Source organism: Plectropomus leopardus, chromosome 21 (genome assembly GCF_008729295.1).
Source record: "Plectropomus leopardus isolate mb chromosome 21, YSFRI_Pleo_2.0, whole genome shotgun sequence".
NCBI lineage: Eukaryota > Metazoa > Chordata > Actinopteri > Perciformes > Serranidae > Plectropomus > Plectropomus leopardus.
The window spans coordinates 1,835,335-1,857,426 of record NC_056483.1 but is presented as its reverse complement, the minus strand read 5'-3'; the positions used below and the strand labels follow the sequence as shown (position 1 = coordinate 1,857,426).

The 22,092-nt window shown below is 40.9% G+C and overlaps 2 protein-coding genes across 4 annotated transcripts in view; one reads left to right on the top strand and one right to left on the bottom strand.

The window, feature by feature from the left end:
- LOC121960680 (cadherin-20-like) overlaps positions 1 to 22,092 on the top strand; it is a 656,497-nt gene that overhangs the window by 259,458 nt on the left and 374,947 nt on the right. The window lies entirely within an intron of this gene.
- drosha (drosha ribonuclease III) overlaps positions 3,093 to 22,092 on the bottom strand; it is a 139,765-nt gene continuing 120,765 nt past the window's right edge. For all 3 annotated transcript variants that reach the window (XM_042510487.1, XM_042510485.1, XM_042510488.1), the window contains 4 exons: positions 20,660 to 20,763; positions 17,141 to 17,233; positions 16,113 to 16,159; positions 3,093 to 3,965 (listed from right to left, as the gene is read on the bottom strand). In XM_042510487.1, the coding sequence (XP_042366421.1) occupies positions 3,835 to 3,965; positions 16,113 to 16,159; positions 17,141 to 17,233; positions 20,660 to 20,763 (375 nt within the window). In that variant the 3' untranslated portion in view covers positions 3,093 to 3,834. The remainder of the gene's footprint in view (positions 3,966 to 16,112; positions 16,160 to 17,140; positions 17,234 to 20,659; positions 20,764 to 22,092) is intronic.

Sequence of the window (22,092 nt, the reverse complement as noted above, 5' to 3'; positions counted from 1 at the left end):
TTGTTTATATTATTATTATTATTATTACTATTACTTTCAGGCAATTTTGTTGTTTTTGCTTCTTTTTAAACTTTTTTTGGGCAATATCTTGTTGATTTTCTTTATGCCTTCTCCATGGTTTTGACAGAACTAATAGCAAACTTCTTAAGAGGTTTACGTACTTGCAAAGGTGTATGAAAGCAGCAAAAGAAACTGATGTTGCTCAAGCTCTCAAAGGGTTAACTTGGACTACTTCATGTGACAAAGCATCAAAGTCTATGGTATGAATCAAAAAAGTTGCCTTAAATTATGAAAACAAATCTACGCCATGAGAAAAGCCCCAAGTCTAGATTTTCTTGATTGGCGGTCAGATTTTTCTCATAAGGAAAAAAAAAGCATATAAACCATAATACCTTTTCGATTAAATCTACACGTTTGAAAAAGATTGTGCGTCCTGAAAGGCTCTGCACTGGTTGAATGTATAATAATGTAACGTAGCGGTTCAGTCATAGAAATGTGCCAAAAAGCAAAGAACACCAGTATTTTCCTTTAAAGCCCCTCTGATTTCTGCACACTGTCCCGGCCCTTCATTACATGTATGTAGTGTTGAACATGAAGCTAGTCCAAGTACTCACCCGCCTGATTTCCTGAGGGACGAGCAGCCTTTTCCATAAAGGGGCTTATCAAGGGGCACCTGACCTTTGAGTGGTGCGGAATAAGGTTCTTAAACCCAGAGGTGTGTCCTCGGCTCCGGGAGAAGGTCAAAACATTACCCTGCGGCGAGAACACACACGTTTTAATGCAATTTTCAAAACAAACAAAACAAAAAAAAGGTAATATTATCAAATTACTTGAAGACCTCGTAACTCTGAATAACAGTTTTGAAATAAAGCGGATTGGCTGAACTCGGAGGGCAGAATGATAAAGGAAAAAGCTAAAACAAGCTGTGCCCTCACTCACTAAAGGCCAGTCTGTGAAGAGGCTGACATTTACCAGACATTTCAAACAGTAATAACAAAACACAATGCTATAATTGCCGCGGTGGCTCACTTTTTTCTCTGTGTGCTCTGAATCGGGCCTGACATCGACGTCGCAGCGCACTTAACAGTCCAATTGATAACACAATGGCTGGGAATTTCTTTAAGCTCGACTGTATACGCGCGTTCTCTTTTCTTTTTTTTTCTCGCCCACTTGTTTTGTTTATTAGCTTGTTGCCGGAGCTCCCGTCGTGCAAGTGGCCATTTCAGACTGCGGCAATGTTGCTATGATAAGCATTTAATGGGTTTAGAAACCCTTCACTCTGAGACAAAAAACTGCTTTTCTGCCTCAAGGTACAGTGTGAGGTCTCAAATGGAAATCAACATGACAGCAGCACTCACCAAAAGCATTTCTTCCTTCAGTCTTCACGATTTTCCGTCTTCATTCAGGGTGTCAGCATATCGCCATTACGAAGACGTGCTTGTGTTTTCCTATGGAGAGTATAATTGCCTCCAAGCATTGGCGCCATGCTCGGATAAGATAACAGAAAGTGTTTGCACATCGTAACGTACCGCACCGCCACTTCTTTGGTTTTATGTTGTTTTTTTTTTAATAAGTTGAGGCAACTAGATGGTGACGCTGATGTCTCTCTTTCCTCCAGTCACAATAGATCTGTGGTTGTTGATGTGTAGACGCGGTCGGCCCCGGGGCTCACCTCTAACTACGCTATATTCTGTCGGTGACAATGTGATTGAGCAGTGGAGTTTTGTCAATGTAGAAACAATTTGAGAGGTCGTGGTAGTGTAAGGGGCCCTACATCATTGGCCATTCATCGATCTGCTTTGTAAAACGTGATATTTTGTACTGAATATTTATATGACACGATTAAATATCTTTAAAAATCAGCCTCTCGCTTTTCTTCGATAGAGGGTTGATCATTTGACGGGTTTATGTACTCGTGAAGAAATGTAACTTTTATCTGAAATGTGATAGCAGCCACAGGCGAGCAGGCAGGAAATGCACCAGCCTCACAGGTACGTATGCATTATCTACAATAAATCTCAGCATAAAAGACTCAACTCTACATGTCAGATAGTAATTCATATGACGGCCGTTGTTAAATAGCTGGATCCAGAGGCTACTGAGCTGAGGAAATTGTTAATTAGACAATCTATAATTAAGATCTGTCAGACAGCCAATCGCATTTGGAAAGAGGCTAAAAAAGCGAGTGAGGGAAAAAAATCACATTTTGATTATTAGAGGATGAGTGGCAGATGTGAGACAGATGGTGACGTCGTGGTGATTGAATATAATTGACTCAACCCTTTTTCTGGTTTAGGCCTCTTAGCGGAGCGCTGAGCGGGGGAGGATTACAAAAAAAATCAGATTTTCGACTGCTGATCTGAAACTTTATTTACAATAATAGATTTGATGGTTTACTTAGCATCTCACACTTAATTTAAAAATGCTCTTTTGGCACGTGTTAGTAACATTCTGAGCTCCAGCTGCAGTTTTGGGATTTTCAAATCAGTCATCAAGTCAATATTTAAAGATTAGACAACAAAGAAAAACGTGAGACAAAATAAGGCCACAATGCTACAGTTCTGAACAGCATAAAACACAACAGCGTGTCGCTTCATCTCTAATTCTGTTTGCCTTCTGTCCTGCTTCAACTCTGAAAATTGTGGACTAAAAGTATTTTCACAAAAATCTCTTAACCTGCAAAAATGATGGTGTTTGTGTCAATTACTCACTGCATGTCAACGTTAAATTCATGAAGAAAACTTCACTTTTCTTGCATGCTTCCACGGTGAGCAAAGATTCCAAATATTTTTCCTAAATTGAAAAAAATGGGACAGGTGTTTATCAGCAAAACTATAAACAAACTCAAACTCGTGGCCCTCTGGAAAGCCGCTCAGCCTTGAAGCGAAATTTTTCGAGCAGCCCAAAAAGCGTTTTCCCTAAACGCCATTATTGTAAACAGGGTTCCCACGTGTTTCATAAACTAATACTTAGAAACTTTTCCATGACTTTTCAAGACTTGTTTTTCTAATTTATCAGTTTCAAACTATTTAAACAGAATTTCAGCAAGCTGGGATTATTTACACAAAAATTCCATGACTATTTTAAAAATGTGTTTTTTTTAGTATTTTTATGACTTTTCAAGGCCTGGAAAATGTTTATCATGACTGTGGGAACCCTGTGTAAAAGAGACTTCTTGACAGGACACCTCGAACTGCAAACAATTATTACTCTCTCTACTATTAATTTTTGAGCAATGGTGGCTTTGTATTTGTAAAAGTTTCTTAAAGCTGGGAAAATTTGGGACATCATCACGATGTGAAGTCTGAGCCGAGCGGGAGCTTACGGGCGGAGTCAGTGAGGGATGTTTAGTTTACTGTAATATTTTAGCAAAAATAAATGTGTTTTGACTGATGATTCTGTGCAGCAAACAATTTCAATCCTTGAATTCGACTTTTCCCTGTCTGTATGAACGCTGTGGTAAAAGTTTGGTGTTGTTAAGTCTCCAATTACTTCAATTCATGAAGAATATTCACTATTTTTGGGAGGTCTATGCACTTTGGAGGCCTGCGAGAAAAACTGTGAATTTGAGGCAACACACGGTGAGTAACTAAAGTACAAATGGTCGTTTTGTGGGTGAAGTGTCCTTTCACGAGTCATGACGACCCGCCTTTTCCTCACCTGTGTCCCATCTATATTTTAGTAGAATTTGGGAAACAGTCCATGATCGTTTGCTGAACTATTACAGGAATTAGTGGCATCAAGTGTTGCCTGGACAGCTGCCACACCTGCAGTCAGAGCTCCTTAAAAGTGGAGCCGAGTCCTGATTGGCCTCCGAGAAAAAAAAAAGTGCTGTCACTTCCTGCATTCCTCCGGCTCGTCGGTCTCCTTCTCCTGCCGCTCGCGCTCTCGTCTCATCTCCTTCAGCTCCTGTCTGTATTTCCGCTCGATGAAGCGCTTCTGATGAGCCATCTGTGGGAAGTTATCTGGTACAGGGAGAGGCAGAGCGGGAAACGGGAGAGAAGTCGACCAAGGAGAACAGATAAAGAGAGAGAGAGAGACAAAGAGGCAGGGGTGCGAAGAGACAAGGTCAGTATCCAACTGGGCGACGACAGCAATTTCGGGCACAAATTGCACGGGGTATAGTTTTCATAGCGAGTGTCATGTTGTCACTTTGGTCAAATGAGCGCAAAATGTTGCCGGCAGTATTGCGACTCAATTGCCCTCGTGTTGTTATTTCATTAATAATGATGAAGTAACAAGAAATTAGACAGGCCTTGTTTGGTTTCAGCACAATGGCTGTGAGATCTGATAGCATAATTACAATGAGCATTTCTAAATGAGATCTGTAATAAGATGGTGCAGCGTGACAGCGGAGAAAATAAAACAGATACAAGCTGATAGGATGTTAACATATAGGCGGCAGACAAAAGAACGTGTTTTCTCGTTGCAGTTGGATCACAGATGATCTATAAAAAGTTTATTTAATTGTCTCGTGCTGCTCGGAAAACTCTAATATAAAACTGCCGAATGCCAGACGTCTTTTATAGCTGACAAATGCTGCTACTTGTTGACAACCAATAAAATGTAGCACTGGCTGCTGCAGCCATTAGTTCCTAAAATGAAGTTCTGAAGTCTCCATTTGGGTTTTCTGCTCGCTGCCAACTTGGCTGCAGCCACACAACCCAAATTTGGACCATTAGAGAGGAAGTCTGGGTGGATGCATGAGTGTTAAAAGGTGTCAACTGTAATGACTAGAATGCCTTTCAGAAAGAGAAGGAAACTCAAAAGTTCACCCAAACTAATTTTAAAATCTCAACCAGACAAAAATGAAGCCATAATGTGTTCCTGCAAAAAACAACTTCTTTTCAATAAAGACATTAACTAATTCTGACAGAATTTCTCTTAAACCAGCACCTGGTGGTCATTGATGATACTGCACGTGAAGCCACCTCTACACTGTCCTAAAAACATGAATTTATAGAATATCAGCTCATCATAAGCTGAGAAGAACATTTTTTTCTGTGCAAAGGCAAAAGACTGTAAGTTCAACTTGGTAAAAAAAAAATCTTATTGGCATTTTTTAGAATAATACAGATCTGCTCTATCTTTGGCCTGTGTTGTTTTTGTGATGGGAACTTTGTAGATTATGTTTGCATTAATGACGCCTCATTCCCACTGCATAAAAACCCACAGAACGCTGCGAACATCTGGCTTTTAAATGCAATGGGAATGTGTGAAATCTGCATTTGCACCCGGGTCAGATGACTGCAGCAGTTGTAGGTATTTGTCGCCTCCAGCTCCGATTAGCATTGATGGGAAAATAACACCCGGGTGAATGAGCTAATTTCAGTCCCCTAACCAACGACATGCACACACACACACACGCACGCACGCACGCACGCACGCACGCACGCACGCACGCACGCACACACACACACACACACACACACACACGCACGCACACACACACACACACACACACGATCACCTGCTGCAGAGCGGTGTACACAGCTGTGTTTGAAAAACCTGCGTGCAGGCACTTATTTTGGTGGGACAGGGGTGTGAGGCATTTTTTACACTTTACATCCGCTAATAGCTGCAAAAAGGGTAGTTAACGGTTAATACATGCATATTTAGGAATTTATTAACCTTAATTCTATGCTTTTGATTCAGTAGCTGCATAAAGTGTAGTTAACAATAAAAAGTGCATAATAAAGGATTTATCCCCGTTAATAAAGCCTTGTTTTTGCTTTAGATCGGTAGCTGCAGAAACAAGGCTAACTTAAGGTTGCATAATAAAGGATTTTATTAACTTTTATAATGCATTGTTTTCACTTTAGATCCAGTAGCTGCAGAGTTTAGTTAACTGCTATAACAATCAATGAAAAGCAATGTGTTGCTCTTCACAAAGCAATTAAAAAAAGCTTTATTAAGGTTTAACAATAACATGAAAGGTACGTCAATAAGGGTTTTATTTATGTTCTTATTAGTGCTTATAAATGTCTTCTAATTAAACATAAATGTGTTTATGATGCCATTATAACCTCTTTTATAGTCCTTATAACACATACTAACATTAATAAGCATCTTATAGGGGCTTAAAGGGGCCTTATTACCTATTAACTAATGCTTATAACAAGGACCTTAATACTTTTTTATGACCAAGTAGTACTCGGAAAGTCTGTACTTCTGAAGTAAACGAGTCTCCAGGAACACACAGAGCTGATGACATGTCTGCTGATGTATGTGGGTCACAGACCTCAACAGACATTTACAGTCAGATATGAAATATGGTGACTTTATTTAAAGGTTTTTTTTTTTAATTTGTCCAATATAATTTGGTCCCTTTAAATTTGAAGACTATGTGTAAAAAGAGCTACAATTCTTCCACCATTAAATTAAAGCTTAAAGTTAGTGTCGCTGCCTTTCCTCTTAATTCAAACACGACATGCTGAAGCAAAGAGCTTAAATAATAAAAAATAAATAAAAAATGTGCTACTGTTCGAATGCTCATAAAGTACACTGTGACTAATAAACGGCTGACAGGAAGGCCAGTATGAAAATCATTGTGGGTCCTCTCCATTTTCCATCACAGGCTGACTTTAAAACTTCTATGGGAAAAAAAGTATTTTAATTTGTTTAGGTTTGCATGGTCATGGCCAGCGACCGGGAAAAACTGCACAGTCAAATTTGTGTCTTAGCGAGTTGACACAAACCAGCGGGCAGCTGTCATGCGTGCTGTTTTAAATTGAAGTGTGCAGCGGATAGACCCAGTAATGTAAACACTTAATGGAAAATTACCTAAGCTCTGAATAACAAAATTACAAACAGAGCTGCCTGGTGGGTCGCTGGCTTGAATCCTGAAAACCAGAGACAGGATTCCCAGTCAAATCCAGCTATCTCCAAACTGGGTGATTTTTTCACTTAAACAGTAGGATAATGCTATGTTTATTTAAGCTTTGGGAAATTCTCTTACAACCTGATAGGACTGGTTGATTGATTGATAAATGGAAAATATACAACTATTTTGATAGAAATTGTAAGAAAACAAAAAAGGAGCATTTACTGCTTTTCTCTATTTATTTTAACTGTAAATGTTTCGTCTGTTGGCTGAATTTCAGATTTTAAGATTTCATCTTGGACTCTGAGACCTCATTAAGGGCACATTTCAGTATTTTTTTATATTATACACAATGAACAATTAATAGATCAATCCAAGAAATGGTCAAACATTAATTGACTGTAAAACATTTGTAGTTGCAACTAGAGCTACTTTGTCGATGCACTAATTTACAGAATTAATCAGAAACATTTTTGGTAATACGAGCTAAATGAATTATAGACATGCTATTAGAAACGTGATAATTCTTTGTTTTTGTTATGAAGTTATTTATCAACTTAAAAGTCTTGATCTGCATTGACTGCAAATCAAAAATGGGTCATGCCAAGGCAAAAAAACTTAACTTACATTTGATCTCTTTCTCTTTTTTGGTAACAGTAAACAAAATACTACAGTTATGATGTGAACAGAATCTATTGATATACCATTAAAATATCAAGTTATTATTATATGAATGAGAATGAATAAAACAGTTTGTAGGTTTTTTTTAGGGTTAATAAATCCATTATTATGCACTTATTGACAGTTAACTATGCTGTCTGCAACTACGGATCTAAAGCCAGAACAATGCAATTTTAAGGTTAACTATGTTTCTTGCAGATACCGAAAAAGTGCCTAATAAAGGTTAATAACTACTTTCTTATGCATTTTTTAGCAGTTAACTATGCTTCCTTTCTATTAACCCTTTGTTTTCTTTGGTTGTTTAGGCTCATTTTCCTGCAACTGACTCTAACTGCAACTGACAGTAAAGCTGAGGGTTAAAGCTGAGTCAGCACTTTGACCTCTCACACTGTTTCATTTAAAGCCCAATGTGCTGCAGCACAGAGCCAAAACAACAGAAAATGTGTCTCTGTCTAAATACTTAGGGCCTGCACTGCAGATAGTGTATATTATCCTCTGATAAATGGGAAAATTTAATTATTACTATTGTCCAGACAGTGGACTAACAGCTGATAATATTGCGCCTTAGGGTTTGAGCCAACGATTCCACGAGGCTGTCTGGTGTGGATATTGTGTTTTCTGGAAAATGGCTTCTGCTGCAGACCCATATCCATGGTCGGAGGAACACACTGCAGGAGCACGAGTAAAAATGGTTCTCACATGTTGGAGCGACACATTATCCAGCTGGATTGTGCTCAGATCTCTCACTGGCACTGATAAGCTCAAAGTTGGAGAATCAGTCGTTTGAAAAACGCATCACTCCAACGGTTTATTTAAAGAATGCCTCATCTACTGTCTAATAAAAAGCACAGTCGGAGCCTTTTTTTGTGTGTTTTGAAGTGATTGAAGCTTTGGGAGTTCTGAGAATTAATTGAACATTTAAGCAATTTATCAAGTTAGAAATTTAGATGCCCCAATTTTTGTTGATAAAACGATGCAATTTAAACATGTAATTTTGAGTATTTTTCACTAATTTCTGTCATTTTATGGACAAAATAGTATTTGGCTTTGGTGCGGGCTTCAGAAAAACACGCAGGCAGAAAGAATTGGCTGCGAACAACCAAAATCCATGTTAGTATGTTGTGCTGTCTCTCAAATTGGATACTTCTGTACCTGAATTAGCTATTTTAAACAGGTAACCTCCTGTGCTGAAAAATGAAACCAATGAGGAAATAAACATATTTACAGCCTTGTTGACAAAAACCCAAAACAAAATGGTTTTGTAATGTTTTCATTGTCTAGAAATAAGTCCAGATATTCGGTTTTCCTTTGAATGTGCATTGTTTTTATGGTTTTAAGTTTGTTTTTTGCAAGTGAAAATTAGCATTAATTACATAATCACATTGAAGCATAGCTTTTAAATACACAGGGATAATCACAATTATTTTGATCAATGTTGAGATCACAATTATCTCTCATGGTTATTCATTGATTTTAGGCACAAAACATTTTTATTGTGCTTTATTTCTCCCGAAATTATGCTATTAGTTTATTCTAAGCACTGTTTTTGGCTTGTTTGAGCAAAGCTAACAGTAAATAAAAAAGTAATTTATTCAGCTTTAATGTTTTTGACTGATAAACAGGAGGTTGCAGTTTATTGTGGCTGTAAAACACCTTGTAAAATGAAACAGCATACAATAAAATAACATTTTTTACTACTGTATCTTTCCAGCTGAGTTTAATGGCTCCAGTTTTAAGTAATGTAAATGGTAGAGTTGGCCATTCATTGACTTTTATCTTAAAGGTCCTAGATTGTTATTTAAAAAAGAACAGAAGTCCTGTTTTTATTATAAAGCAGTTATAGGAGCTATGTACTGTAAATACTGTCAAAGTATCAAAACAGTCAATCCACAGAGAAATTCACACAGTCTGTATTCAGAAACTGTGCCTTTAAAAGAGTCATCAAGATTTTCATGAAGTTGTGATGTCACAGCTTTACTACACACTAAATCACTGTTTTTGCACTTTTGACATTTAAATGAACAGAGCACTAATTTCACTCTCAATGCTGCGCTACTGCTGGTGTACAGAACTTTGCATCAAAATGACACTGAAAATAAGGTTTTCTGTCGCCTGAATTCAGTGCATCTCCTATCTGCCCCTGTTTATTTATAGACGCATATATATATTTTTTTCCTTTTACATCGATCATGGTGCAATGATGCACTACAACATCGCTGTCATGGATGTCGGAGTTGTCGCTGAACAAGGACGGGGTTAACGCTAACTGTACAGTAATGTTAACGTTATTCTTCTCTGCCTTCGTGCCTTCATTGTACTGCAGATTGTGGTGTTTTTTCAAGTGGTTTAACAAATTGGTTGTGTCGCCTTGCAGCGTAGACACAAATCAGAAATACTTCTAAACAACGGATGCTAAAGGTTGATGATGGACAATTTTCATTTTGCCTGTCTGCAGTCAAAACGTTCAAGAAAGTTTTTTACTGGATGCCGCTGCAGGGGTGCATGTGCAATGTCATGAAATATTTTCAAAAGTTTTCTACGAGCAGAGAAACGCATTAAAATAGTAACTAAAAAAAGTGGTTTGGGGTTTTAGTTACTCTTTAAACGTCAATATCCCAGTCAATCATGTTCATTTAATCGTATGGAGCCAAAATCATGAACGTGATTAATATTCAGTTGTGCAACCCTATTCTGTGGTTTACGCTAAGCAACTTGTTTGATTTAAGACAACACTACCCTGTCGAATTTTGCACTCTACATAAGGAGGTACACGGTGTTTGCAGTGTTCTAATGGAAGTGAGCAATTTAAGACACAGCATTGGTTGTTTGTAGTTGGAGATCCTGTAATGAGAATTCAAACCACAGATGGAAAATCAAAGACATAACATATGTGCCTGACTTGTGAAATGAAGAAGAGGACGCATTCTTCCTCTTGCAACACTAATTCGTCATTATGGCAACAGAGAGGAAATGTGCAAGATAACGACTATATCCTATTAAAAAGGAGACGGATCATAAAAAAAAAGAAATCCTGAAGAAAGAACACGCTATCATTCTGAGGGAAATTTGAGCAACACACTCACACACACATGCATGGATGCACACAGAAACACACAGTCCATTTCAATATGCTTTCGGTGAGTAAGGAACACTTGGTGAGCCTTGGAGAGAAAACTACATATTGCAGTTAAAATATGGAAATCACCAGCATTTTTCCCTAGGAGATGACTTGAGAATAACCCACTCGAGAGGAGCAAGAAAAAAAAAAAAAAAGCTTTGGCCATTTACATTGTTTAACATGCGGCACAAGAGCAGGCGTCAAAGAATAGGGTTGCTGAAGAATACACAAGGCTTTTCATTTCAGTCTGTGTTGGGCATCGCAGAGACATATTGAGAATTCTCTTCTGTCCGACGTTGTGGAGAAAAGCACCTTTGAGGAGCAGTGCACCCTGCATACTGATGACCTTTGGTTAAGGCGTTAACGCACTTAGCACAGCTCCGGTCTTTTGTTTATCGACAATGCAGTAATTCCTCTCAAGGACCGAGGCTGCAGTCTTGCATTATCAGAGGTTGTGGCTGCTTTAGGAGCAGCACTGGCAGTCGAAGGAGGCCTCGGCAACAACGTGGCCTGTTGTGCCCGCCCGACAGCAGTGCTGAAATGCACGCTCACACAGCAGCTGGATGCAGAATCTGTGATGAGGGATCAGCTCCCCTTTAAGGGCACAAGAACATACAGTGTCCTTTCATTTAGGCATTCACTATTCAGCCTAAGCTCAGGCTGTGAGACGACTGCACAATAGACTGCGCCGGCTCAGTCTATCACCTAGAGCTCGCGCGCACAACATCAGTCAACAAGCCGATAGTGCACCTGTATAGCGATGCTGATGAAGGGATTTCCCTGCCATGCCAAAGGCCAAACAAAAGGCTCTAGCCAGTGAAAAGAGATCCGGCATACTGTACTTTACTTTGCCTCCATCCATCCAATGCTTTTATCCGGAGATTAAGGGGTTTAGGGAAAGCTGAGGAAGAAATGAAGTCCCCTTCCAGCTACTAGCAAGATCGAGGCTCATTTTTGTATTCAACAGATATTGCATTGTTTGAGAAACAAGCAGCTGCGAGGATGCTAAAAAAAACGGCGAGGGAGGGGGCAGGAGAGAGAGAGGAGACTTTTAAACAGAGACAGTACTATCTGTAAGGATGCATGATAAATGGTTAAGCCGTTTCCATGTATATTTGATGTCGCCTTAGACCTAAAGGTGCGTGGTGCATGGAGCCTCAGGGTCTGAGAAACTCTGCACCGCCGACTCTTTCCTCCCGCAGACTCTGTTCCCCTACCTGGCTGCTCTCAGCTCGATTTGTTTGCACTCATGTTTCTCCCAGCCTGGGCCTTGGTTAACATTTAATTCTGCTTTGACGGATACAGGCAGGAGACTGTCAAAAACGTGGGCCATCAAATAATGAAATGTGAATCAGCGGAGCCACCAGCAGATCGGCTACAGACAGCACGCGCGCGCCAAATATTGGGCCCCGCTCTTTTTAATGAGCTCTGAGCTGTCTGACTGAACGCAGCCATGTCTCTCACCTCGCCGACACCGCTGGAGCCGCGGCTTTCTGTCTGCCAGGAAAAGCTCTGCAGCAGAAACAAAAAGTTCAATCCTGCTCAAAGTGCTCCTGATACTCGAGGAGGCCTTAAATAAAACATGGAAATGAATCCTGACACCTTGCGGGGAGGCGCTTTCGATCCGAGAGTAACACAAGGTAGGGCTGTTGTACACGAGGAGTAATGGTGCAGCCGATGCTGCAGTGAGGGCCAACAAGACAATCAATGACGAATTACATGACACCGGGGCTAATGTCCTTGATTAGTCTTGCTATGCGAACAAATGAAGCGAGGCCCTTGACAATCACATGAGAGACAATGCGGCTCCGACAGGAGTTGATGCGTCAGGCGGTTTCTGCAGCAGTTGAGCTCGAGTCTCGATATACAAGCTCATAGCCAGGAGACACACAGATCCTTCAAATATCTGTTTGAACTAGGGCTGGAAAATATATTGTATTGATACTGATATAATCATATGAAATTAGATATTGTCTTAGAATTTAGGTCTTGTGTTTTCGGGTTTAAAGGCTGCATTACAGTAAAGTTATGTAATTTTCCGAACTTACCAGATTGTACTATCTGTTCCATTACAGGCTTTCAAACACATTTTTTAGTTTTGAGGTGCCGGCCACAATTAAAACATAGTATTTCAGCTTATGTTTTTGGAGCTGGACCGATCATTATCAATACTGGGATACAGTATATACACTTTGGAGATCCATTGCATCTCACTCTTGCAGCACAGAGTGTACTTCTGGCACAGACAGAGGAGAAAGTCAGGTGCAGTGAAAGTGAAAGCATTCATCGCACTGGTTCTAACGTTTGCTTTCTCTGCAGCAGCTGCTCTTCTCATCCATCAATTTGATCTGACTGGATCGACAGAACAATTATCCAGCCTGCAACGCAAACTGCTGAGGAAAAAAATAATTAATGATGAGTTCCACAAGTTCAGTTTGCATGCATTTGCCAATTAGTATTTGAATAATGGGGTGACCTTCAGGGTAACTAAATACCGCTAATATCAACCTTTTGTTTGCAGTTGCCATTACCCCACTGTTACTACCAAATCTATCAGCATCAAAACAATAATAAATCCAGCCTCTTGGTTCATTTAATGGCTTGCCAAGGCCAAGTGTGACACTGACAAGCAGTGAAACTCTGCAACTTGAGATGAAAAGCTGAAAGAGTACTTTAGCTATTATGAACATCTAAAAACCACCAGAAAAACAGAAGGCACAAGAAAGGGATACCGCTGCATCATCGGAAAACGGTGGTTTTACTGGGGACGCATTCATCGCAACATTAGTTCAGAGCCTTAGTTATTATATTCATGTGGCTGATGATCACTTATCAAGAATCTCATTGTGTAAATACGAATACTCAACCCAACAATATTGATATTACGATATTTGATGAGTAATAGTGTGAAATATAATTTTTTTGCATATTGCCTGACCCTAGTTTGAACCCTGAGGACTGATCTTGGGTATTTATCTCCATAAGAACAATCGAATAAGAGAATATGAATGCTACAGCGACATCTTGTGCAAAGCTGTGATAAGTTTTATGCTTAAATGGCGTATGATGAAAAATAAACAATGGCAATCTGCGTATATTTCATTAAAAAAAAGCTAACCTCTGTATAATAACCACCTTCTGGAAATGATGGATGGTGGAAAAGATGTGATCAACCAGAACCAACAACTTAGTGGTGCAGACTTTTCAGCCGTGCAACTACATTAGGGCTGCATATATAACCTTTCTGTCACCTGGCAAATCAACACTTTGTTCCTTTTCTATTACAACACTAATATTATTGGTTATGTTTAAAGTGAGCAGGCTATCTGCATTTTTTCTCTAATAACTAATTAAAACCACATAACTGACATGCTCACCTCAGGTGCTCAAGTGCACCGGGTGAAAGAAAAGAGTATATGGAGCCGAGGGGCAAGTTGTAAATTGGCGAGGTTTAAATTAAGTGACAATACAAAGTCAAACAAAGCCCTCGAATTGGAAGCATTTTGCGCTGAAGAAAGGAGGACTTCAAGAGATGATTTTAAATTAACTGACCTTTTAAAAGGCATTGCTAATCTAGTCACATGAAACAGCAATTTATGAGGGGGGAAATGTTCATTTACTAGCAATGAGCATCTATCAATCATGGTGACAGAGGTGTACACTGGGGAGAGGAAATGGGAGGAATTAAGAATTAAGGGAGGGAGGACGACACAGGAGAGAGAGTGTGTGCACTGAACTACGCCCCCTGATAAGGAGGGAGGGAGGTGAGGGAGCGGGGGGACCAGATGCAGAGAGGGAGACTGAGATCTGCGTTAAATAACACCACCATAACGCTAATATAGTGATATTGAACTTATGGCCCACGGGCCGAAACTAGCCCCAGATAGGGTGCCCCATGGCCCAAAACTACTTTCTAACTCACAGTAAAAAAACAGTGATTAACACTGGGAATTGTTTCTGTACTTACAGTATACATAAGGTGTCAGAGTGCATAAAACAGCATCAAAGTAAAGCTTGTTTATGAGAAAAAGTGCCAGTGGAGGATCCCCCGCACCCAGAGGTCCTAGCTAAGCACCTAATGGCCTAAAATCTGAGAAACATGCAAAAATCCTAGAAAATTCCAAATATCTGAAAAATGCCCCAAAGTCTGAGAAACATCCTAGAGTCCGAGAAAGGTGCTAAAATCCTTGAAACATCATTAAATCTTAGAAATGTCCTGAAATCCTAGAAATGTTCTTAAACCGAGGAACGTCCAAAAATCCAAGAAACGTCCTCAAATCGGAGAAACGTCCTAAAATCACACAAACATCCTAAAAACCGAGAAATGTCCCAAAATCCAAGAAACATCCTCTAAAATCTTAGAAACGTCCTGGAATTAAAGAGAAGTCTTAAATCCTAGAAATGTACTAAAATCCTTAAAGTGTCCTAAAATCTTAAAAACTTCCAAAAATCCTATAAACATGTATGGGGCTGCTGCGATTGGCCCCTGGGTCCCTTTCATTTTACAAAGGTGGCCCCACAAGCAGAGAAAGTTGAGTGTCCCTGCACTACTGTTTCACAAAAAGCTAAAGTTTGGGTACAAACATTATCAATCACAAGTGGCTGGAGGCCTCATTTATGAGCCAAATGAAATCAAAATTTGACTTTTCTGCCCTTTGCAAGTTCTACACGCCTGTTCCAACAAAGCCATTTGTGCTCACCTCCACATAATTAGTTGAGTAAAGAACAAATTGTACATTTGATTAATGTGGTGGTCACGGGGACAGCAAGCAAGTCCGGTCTGAAAATTACACTTGAACACAAACTCCACACACTCAGTGTAATGCATGATATTATGCATCCACATACATATGCATCGAGCACAAGAGGGGAATGGGAGATGATGGAAATGGTGCGTGGATGTGTTTCTGAGAGCCCTGTAATTGTATTTTTACTTGGCAGTGAATGAGACATTGTAAATGCCTAAAAACCACTATCTATTTTCCTTAAGTGGTGGTTGATGACAAGATGAAAAACAGCCAAGGAGTGAAGCAGCACGCAGGGAACGCATCGGCCGCACTCCTTCAAATCTGAAGAGGAGCGCTGAGCACGAGAGAGTCGCTCAGAGTGTGAAGCCTCGCTCTCGTGGTCTGTGAAAGGGCTCGAAAACAACAAAAAAAACCCCACAAACTTTGCCGGCCCTCGACACAAACTTCCCGCGATCCCTCGGGATGATCGACACGGTCGAGGACGCTTAGCTTCCCCCGTCCTTGTTTTATTGGTTCTCCATCTCTGGCGAGGCCCCATGCCTGTGCTCTGGGCTAGCACTTCAAACAGCCTAATGTCCTATATGTCCCAGCCAACCGGCTGGTCAGGCCACAGCGCTCTGCCAGCCATCTTGCATACTGTACAGCCAAGGCTAATATTCAACACTGAGGCAAAGCGTGTGAAAGGCTTAAAGTGTGAATATGTGTGTGTTTGTGGAGGGGAGGGGTTTGCCAAACAACTCACATTTTTCGAGCGCATCCATCGCAGCTCCCATTTCCGCCTGTTGGATGCTAGATTAGAAATATTTTACAGAGGAGACAGAGAAGGGAGACAGAGAAAGAGGGAGAAAAGGTCTTTAGCATATTCAAAAATGTCCCTTTTTTGAAATTCTGTCAAAAAAATAAAAAAGACTCAATATTGAGGGGATTATCAAAAGTGCTTTATATTTGTTTTGAAAGAGCCCTTTTGCCTAACAATCCCAGGTAACACAGTGCACACATTTCAAAAAGGTAAGCCTATTGGCGGCTCCGCGCTGGGCACTGTTTACGCCTGCAATTCACCGTCCCTCCGTATATATTATGTGCTGCGTGATCATAGCCCGGCAGCGGAGGTGGCTGGGAGCTTAAGTCATGTAAATACAAAAACAGTAAGCTGTCAAAGATCCTATGGAAGGGACAAACTTATCGCCAGCTTAGAGCAAGAGAGAGCGCTTTCAAGTAGGGGGCCGCAGACGGGATTTCCACATGTGGAAGAAGGCAGAGAGAGAGAGAGAGGAGGGGGGGTGAAAGATGTTTGATGGATTTACGTTTCATTTCTCGCAGGCTCAGCTTCAGCTTTATTGTCAACCCCTCCAACCCTGAAAAGGCCGTCGCGCGGAGATTCACTTTCTTTACTTTACAAAAGCGTGAATGTGTGAGCGTACACAAAGGTGTGCAGTCAGACACAGGGGAAAAAAAAACCCACACAAACACATCACCGTCCCTGCTGCGAACACAATATCCCAGGTGTGCCTCGGATGCAGCGTCTTCTGGACTCTTCTTCTGAACAAAGTGATATTTCCATAACACAATTTACGTCAGATCGATAATGAATCGATTCATTTTCATCCTGCATAATGTCTCTCCCGATAGAATAGGCCAACAAGAGCTTAATTGCTATAATAAACACCATCAATAAAGCACAGCCATTATTCTCAGAGCCCATTAGCAGTGCATTGAAAAGTGGAGCGCCTTGTCCTGTTGTGTCTTATTATATTGCACTGTCTTACTCACCTTGGGCCTTTGCCACAGCCGATTCGCTCCCCTTTGAAATACACGGCGACGGTGTAGGTGCGGGCGTGCGAGGGCCCCACTGTCTGCAGGGTCCTGCAAATTCAAACACAGAAATATGGGATGACAGGGGGGAGGGTAGAGTTGAGAAACAATAATAATACCCAGGAGAGAGACACAAGGACACTCAGGGACACTGTCCTTCAGAGAAATAACAAGAAAAAAGGGAGGTGAAGAAAAAAAAGTTTTCAATTGGAACAAATATAATTCATCTCAAGCGGCGGGTTGAGAGGAGGGGAATAGCGCTTTGATTCAGTAGCGTGCTTTGAGAGCGTGCAAAAGCTATCTGAGGGACGTATAAACAACTTTTAAAGCCTCCCAAACTCCCCATCATCTTCAGATACCAAGATCTGTTTGGTAAAAAAAATAAATAATAAAAAACGACACGTAGAGGAATTGAAATAAAGGAATGACAATAGCATTTGAGAGGCCCACGAGTCTTTGGTGCGCTAGAAGGGTAAACAAAAAAGCTTAAGAGGGACAGAGAAAAGAGGGATGACAGCAGAATATCACTGAACTAATTTACAGATGTACCTCATTTAAGAGAGAGAGAGAGAGAGAAAAAATGTCAATTTAGTTACATTCCTGCAGGGACACAAGTACAAGACAGCAGACAAAACTTGGGAGATGTTTGAAATGTTAACATTAGCATAAACATCTCAGACCCAAGCTGTGAGTCACCTAAATTATTCACAGACAATTTACTTATTTCAGGAGAGCAATCCATTTTTAATGCAATGTGGTCACTTATGACACTTTATCAATAATTCAGCCCCACCCCCCTCCTTTCTCACTTACAAATGAAGGCGCACATAGCATGTGTGGAGCAAATAAGACTCCTGCGAGCGGCGTTTTAGCCAAATCTCAACAGGGAGAGCGTGTCACTTGGAATTATCACGCTGCTAAAATAACACAAACGAGACGGGAACAAAAAAAAAAAAGGGAAAATCTGCGAGCTGTTGGGAAATTGTCAACTTCAAGGCCGCGCACAGATGGAAGCGTGCGAGGGAGGAGAAACGGCGCCGTAGAGGGTCTGTAGGAGCTCCGGCTCACACTAAAAGCAGCTACCTACTGACTCAGGGCGATCTCTGCACAATGTGAAAGTGCGCGCCTGCTCCCTGGTGTGTCCTGCCCAGACGAAGTACAGTAAAGCGATGATGCCGGGGTCGAGGTGCGAATCTGTCATCAGCTAGACGCATTCACCGGGGAACCTTTAGCAGGGGGCTGGGTGCATTAACTCCTTTCCTCCCCCCTCTTTCTGTGTCCTTTCCTCGGTCATTTAGTCTGTGTCTGTCTGACTCACACTCTTGTCTCACCCTCTTGTTTCTCCTCTCTTCACACTTGTAAACAAATTCAGGCCGACCCCTTAAGACAGTCTGACAGACCACAGACGCCGACAACTGCTGCGTGAAAAGCTATAAAAGGTCTACGACTTTGGCTTATCGACCATCGGGGGTCAGGTCGCTGCTCCAGATCATCGTGTATTCGTCGGACGGGACGGAATAATCGCACTCGAGGCTGCTGCAAAAGCCTCAAATCTACCGGTGGCTGGCGTTATGTAAGCTTGTGTCTATTCTTGTGTGTTGAAATGTTGGAATTCAAGTCACCCGGGAGCTCTATTTGTTTCTCGTTCACGTTCTTGCGGGCAACAGAGTTGGAGGGAGGTGTTGATTGTAGTGTCAGAGTTGTGCTGTGTCAAAAATCACCCTCAGTCGGGCGGATAGACGGAATAATAAACAGAAGAGCGCTGAAAAGGCATTCAAATAAACACACGGAGGATAGGAAGGAGGAGGAGGGAGCTGATTAAATGCTGGATTGTGGAGTTCATTGTTCATAAAGACCGATCCGTCTCCAACAGCCCTTGCTCGTCCAGCTGACCACCTTTTTTTTATTTTTTATTCGCCCTTTTGGAGAAACACTGTCAGTTTCCATGGCGACAAACACACTGCTTCATGGCAGCTCTCAAAAGCATTCTGTCAAATGACACTTGCTCCTTGACCTTTTGTCAAATAAGAGGTCTCTTTGGGCGTGTTTATTTATCACAACAACAGAGACCTTTACACTGCTATTCACAATGTCCAGGGACCAATGGTGAGGAGAGAAGTCCTGTAAATTATGTTTGTGCCATTTTATTTCTCTGAATGTGTGCCGTAGCTCATGTGATGCCTGACTGAACCCGTCTCCACCGAAGACTGAGTCACACTGAAGAGAGGGACTAGACCCTTTTTTCTTGTATGTAGAGTGCACGAGTGCATGAGAGTGGGCACGTGCTGAGGGTGCTGAATATAAGTTTTTTAAAGCTAAAATCTGCAAATATGTACCAAATAAAACCCTGAAATTATAATGATAGATCATTTATAAGTTTCGGCTATTTGACAATATGATCTTTAATACACACTAATATTTTTGCAGTTTCTTGGTGTTACATAGAAAGACAATACACTGATTGAAACAAATTAAAATGACAAAAAATCCATATATTAAGTCGGTTACACCTGAACACTGTATGTTAGGAGTTTGAACATGAGTGAGCAGAGCAAAATAGTGAAATTTTAAGGCATTAATGGTCAAGAAAGATAGCTAAAAGTAATGAAACTGTTCAAGTAGCAAGCAGTAATATAATAATGAATGCAGTAATGGATAAACAGTAGAAATTGTTTATATTAAAGTAATGGATAAAGTGTTGAAAAACCTTAAAATAATAAATAATAACCTTAAATAATTACTTATACATAATGGATAAAAAGTTGAAATTTTTAGCTTAAAGAAATAAAGTTGAAATACCTACAAGTAATTGATTCAAATAGTTTGCTAAAATAAATGAATACACTGCTAAAAATAGTTTGCCAAAGGTAAAGGATAAATAGTCTAAATGGCTTAAAGTAAAAATTGATGAATTAGCTAAAAAATGATTTAAATAGTAAGCTAAAAGTTTTTTGGGGGGAAAGTTGAAATAGCAAACAACTGAAATAACTAAAAGTAAAGATTAAGGTACTAATATCAGCTAAATGTTGTTGATAAACAGTTGAAATAACTAAAAGTAAATATAAAGTAATTTAATATCAGCTAAATGTTAGCGATAAACTGTTGAAGTAGCTAAAAGTAATGGGTAAATAGTTTAATTATTTAGCTAAAAGTAAATAAAGTTTAAATAATTAGGTAAAACTAGTGCATATAGAGTTGAAATATTTAGCCTAAAGTGGTCAGTTTAAATTAATTTGGGTGCTACCGAACTACCTAAATGTCTGTATTGCCTCTGAGATCCTGTTAAAAAAGGCCTTTTTAAACTGTAACTTTCAGTGCTTGAGACATTTTCAAAAAAAAGGGAAAAAAATCTAGCCTAACTAAACTAAGGTTGGGCAAGATGATAAGAAATAAGAGAAATAACATTGGAACTTCCTAAAATTCACCCTCAGCGGTTGCTTCAAATAGCCGGTGTGTCTGTGCTTTCTGGGGTCTTACTTGTACAGTGGGATGTCGGGCTCCTTGCCCTCTGTTCTCAGGGTCAGACAGCACTGCTGCAGCTGAGACTTTGGGTCATTCCAGTCCTGGTTCAGGATGAACTCCTGCAACACACAGACCACACAAAACACACATGAAATCAAACCGCCGCTTTCTTTCCAAACTTCTTCCAAAGAGTCCGAAACACAACAAACAAAAAAAAAATCAGCAGCCGCTCTCTCCTTCGGCCGCTCGTGCTTTTCTTTCATTCTAGCCATGACCCTCTCCGCCCCCCCCACCCCCTCCTGCACTCACTTATTTGCTCTCTCCCTTACTGGCTCTCCATCTGTGTCTTCACGGTGAGTACAAATCACAGGCTACTTAAGACAAAAGCCAATCCCCGGCCAGATATAAAGAGCGTCTGGGAGTCTCCCAGGTGTGCATCCCTGATACATTTCTCTTATCCAAGGGGGACTTCTAAAAGCCCTTCCATTAACGGGGAGGCAGCCTTGTCATAAAAAGGCAGACTTTGAATCCAGAACTGTCTGCTCCTATTAATTTTCTACAAAGAGTGCTTCTACTTCTGTTGCTCGCGCTTTCCTCCTCTCCCGCTTTACTGCCCCCCCCCACCCCCTCCATCTCTGCTGTTCTTGCTTTCGCGCTTTACTTCCCTTTTTCTCCTTCCCACTTTTCCTCTCTCTGGGGGGCATCTACACCCCTTTAGCTGAAAGCAGAGAAATTAGGCTGTTTTTGAAAGAGCGCGGCTTTATTCTACACTCTCTTTTTCATTTCACGAGGAAAGCAGCGAACATAAGGAAAGGAGCGTTTATGTCCCTGGTTTTGCCTCTCTATTCCCATCCAAATTGGATGAAGCAGCACAGTGTGCAACACTGTGGTTTCCAGAAGGCTATGTAAGGAGACGTGCTGGCTGTTTCACAACTTTTCTCTTGGAAGTGGAAATGAGGTGCTCTCTTGCAGCGACCATGACGCAAAGCTCAGCTCCTCCAGAGCTGGGGATTCTCCCAGGAGAGGCACACCAAGACAGCAATTAGCATGGCATATCAGACCACTGCAGCAGCTTCACAAGGAGAGGTCCGCGCTGTGTGGGTACTCGTACAGCAGCATGTGTGTGCGCATGCCCGTTTTGGCATCAGATAGTATGCGATCGTTACCACAGCAGCTCTGTTAATGGGAAAATAGCCATCTTAGGACTCTTCGGTGTAAATTTGGAAGATCCAGTAGTGCTTGAAAATAAAATGCCTGTCCGTCCTCACTCTCATCTGGCAATGGTAGTCTTTACAGAAGACACTGATTCAAGTCCTCCAACACTTCAGAAGAGGACGCCATCAGCAGCCCAAGTACGTCTCGGACCAGGGACACTCAACCTGCTTTGTCTGGGGGCCACTTATGCAAAATGACTGGAAGCCAGGGGCCACACACAGCAGCCCCATTCA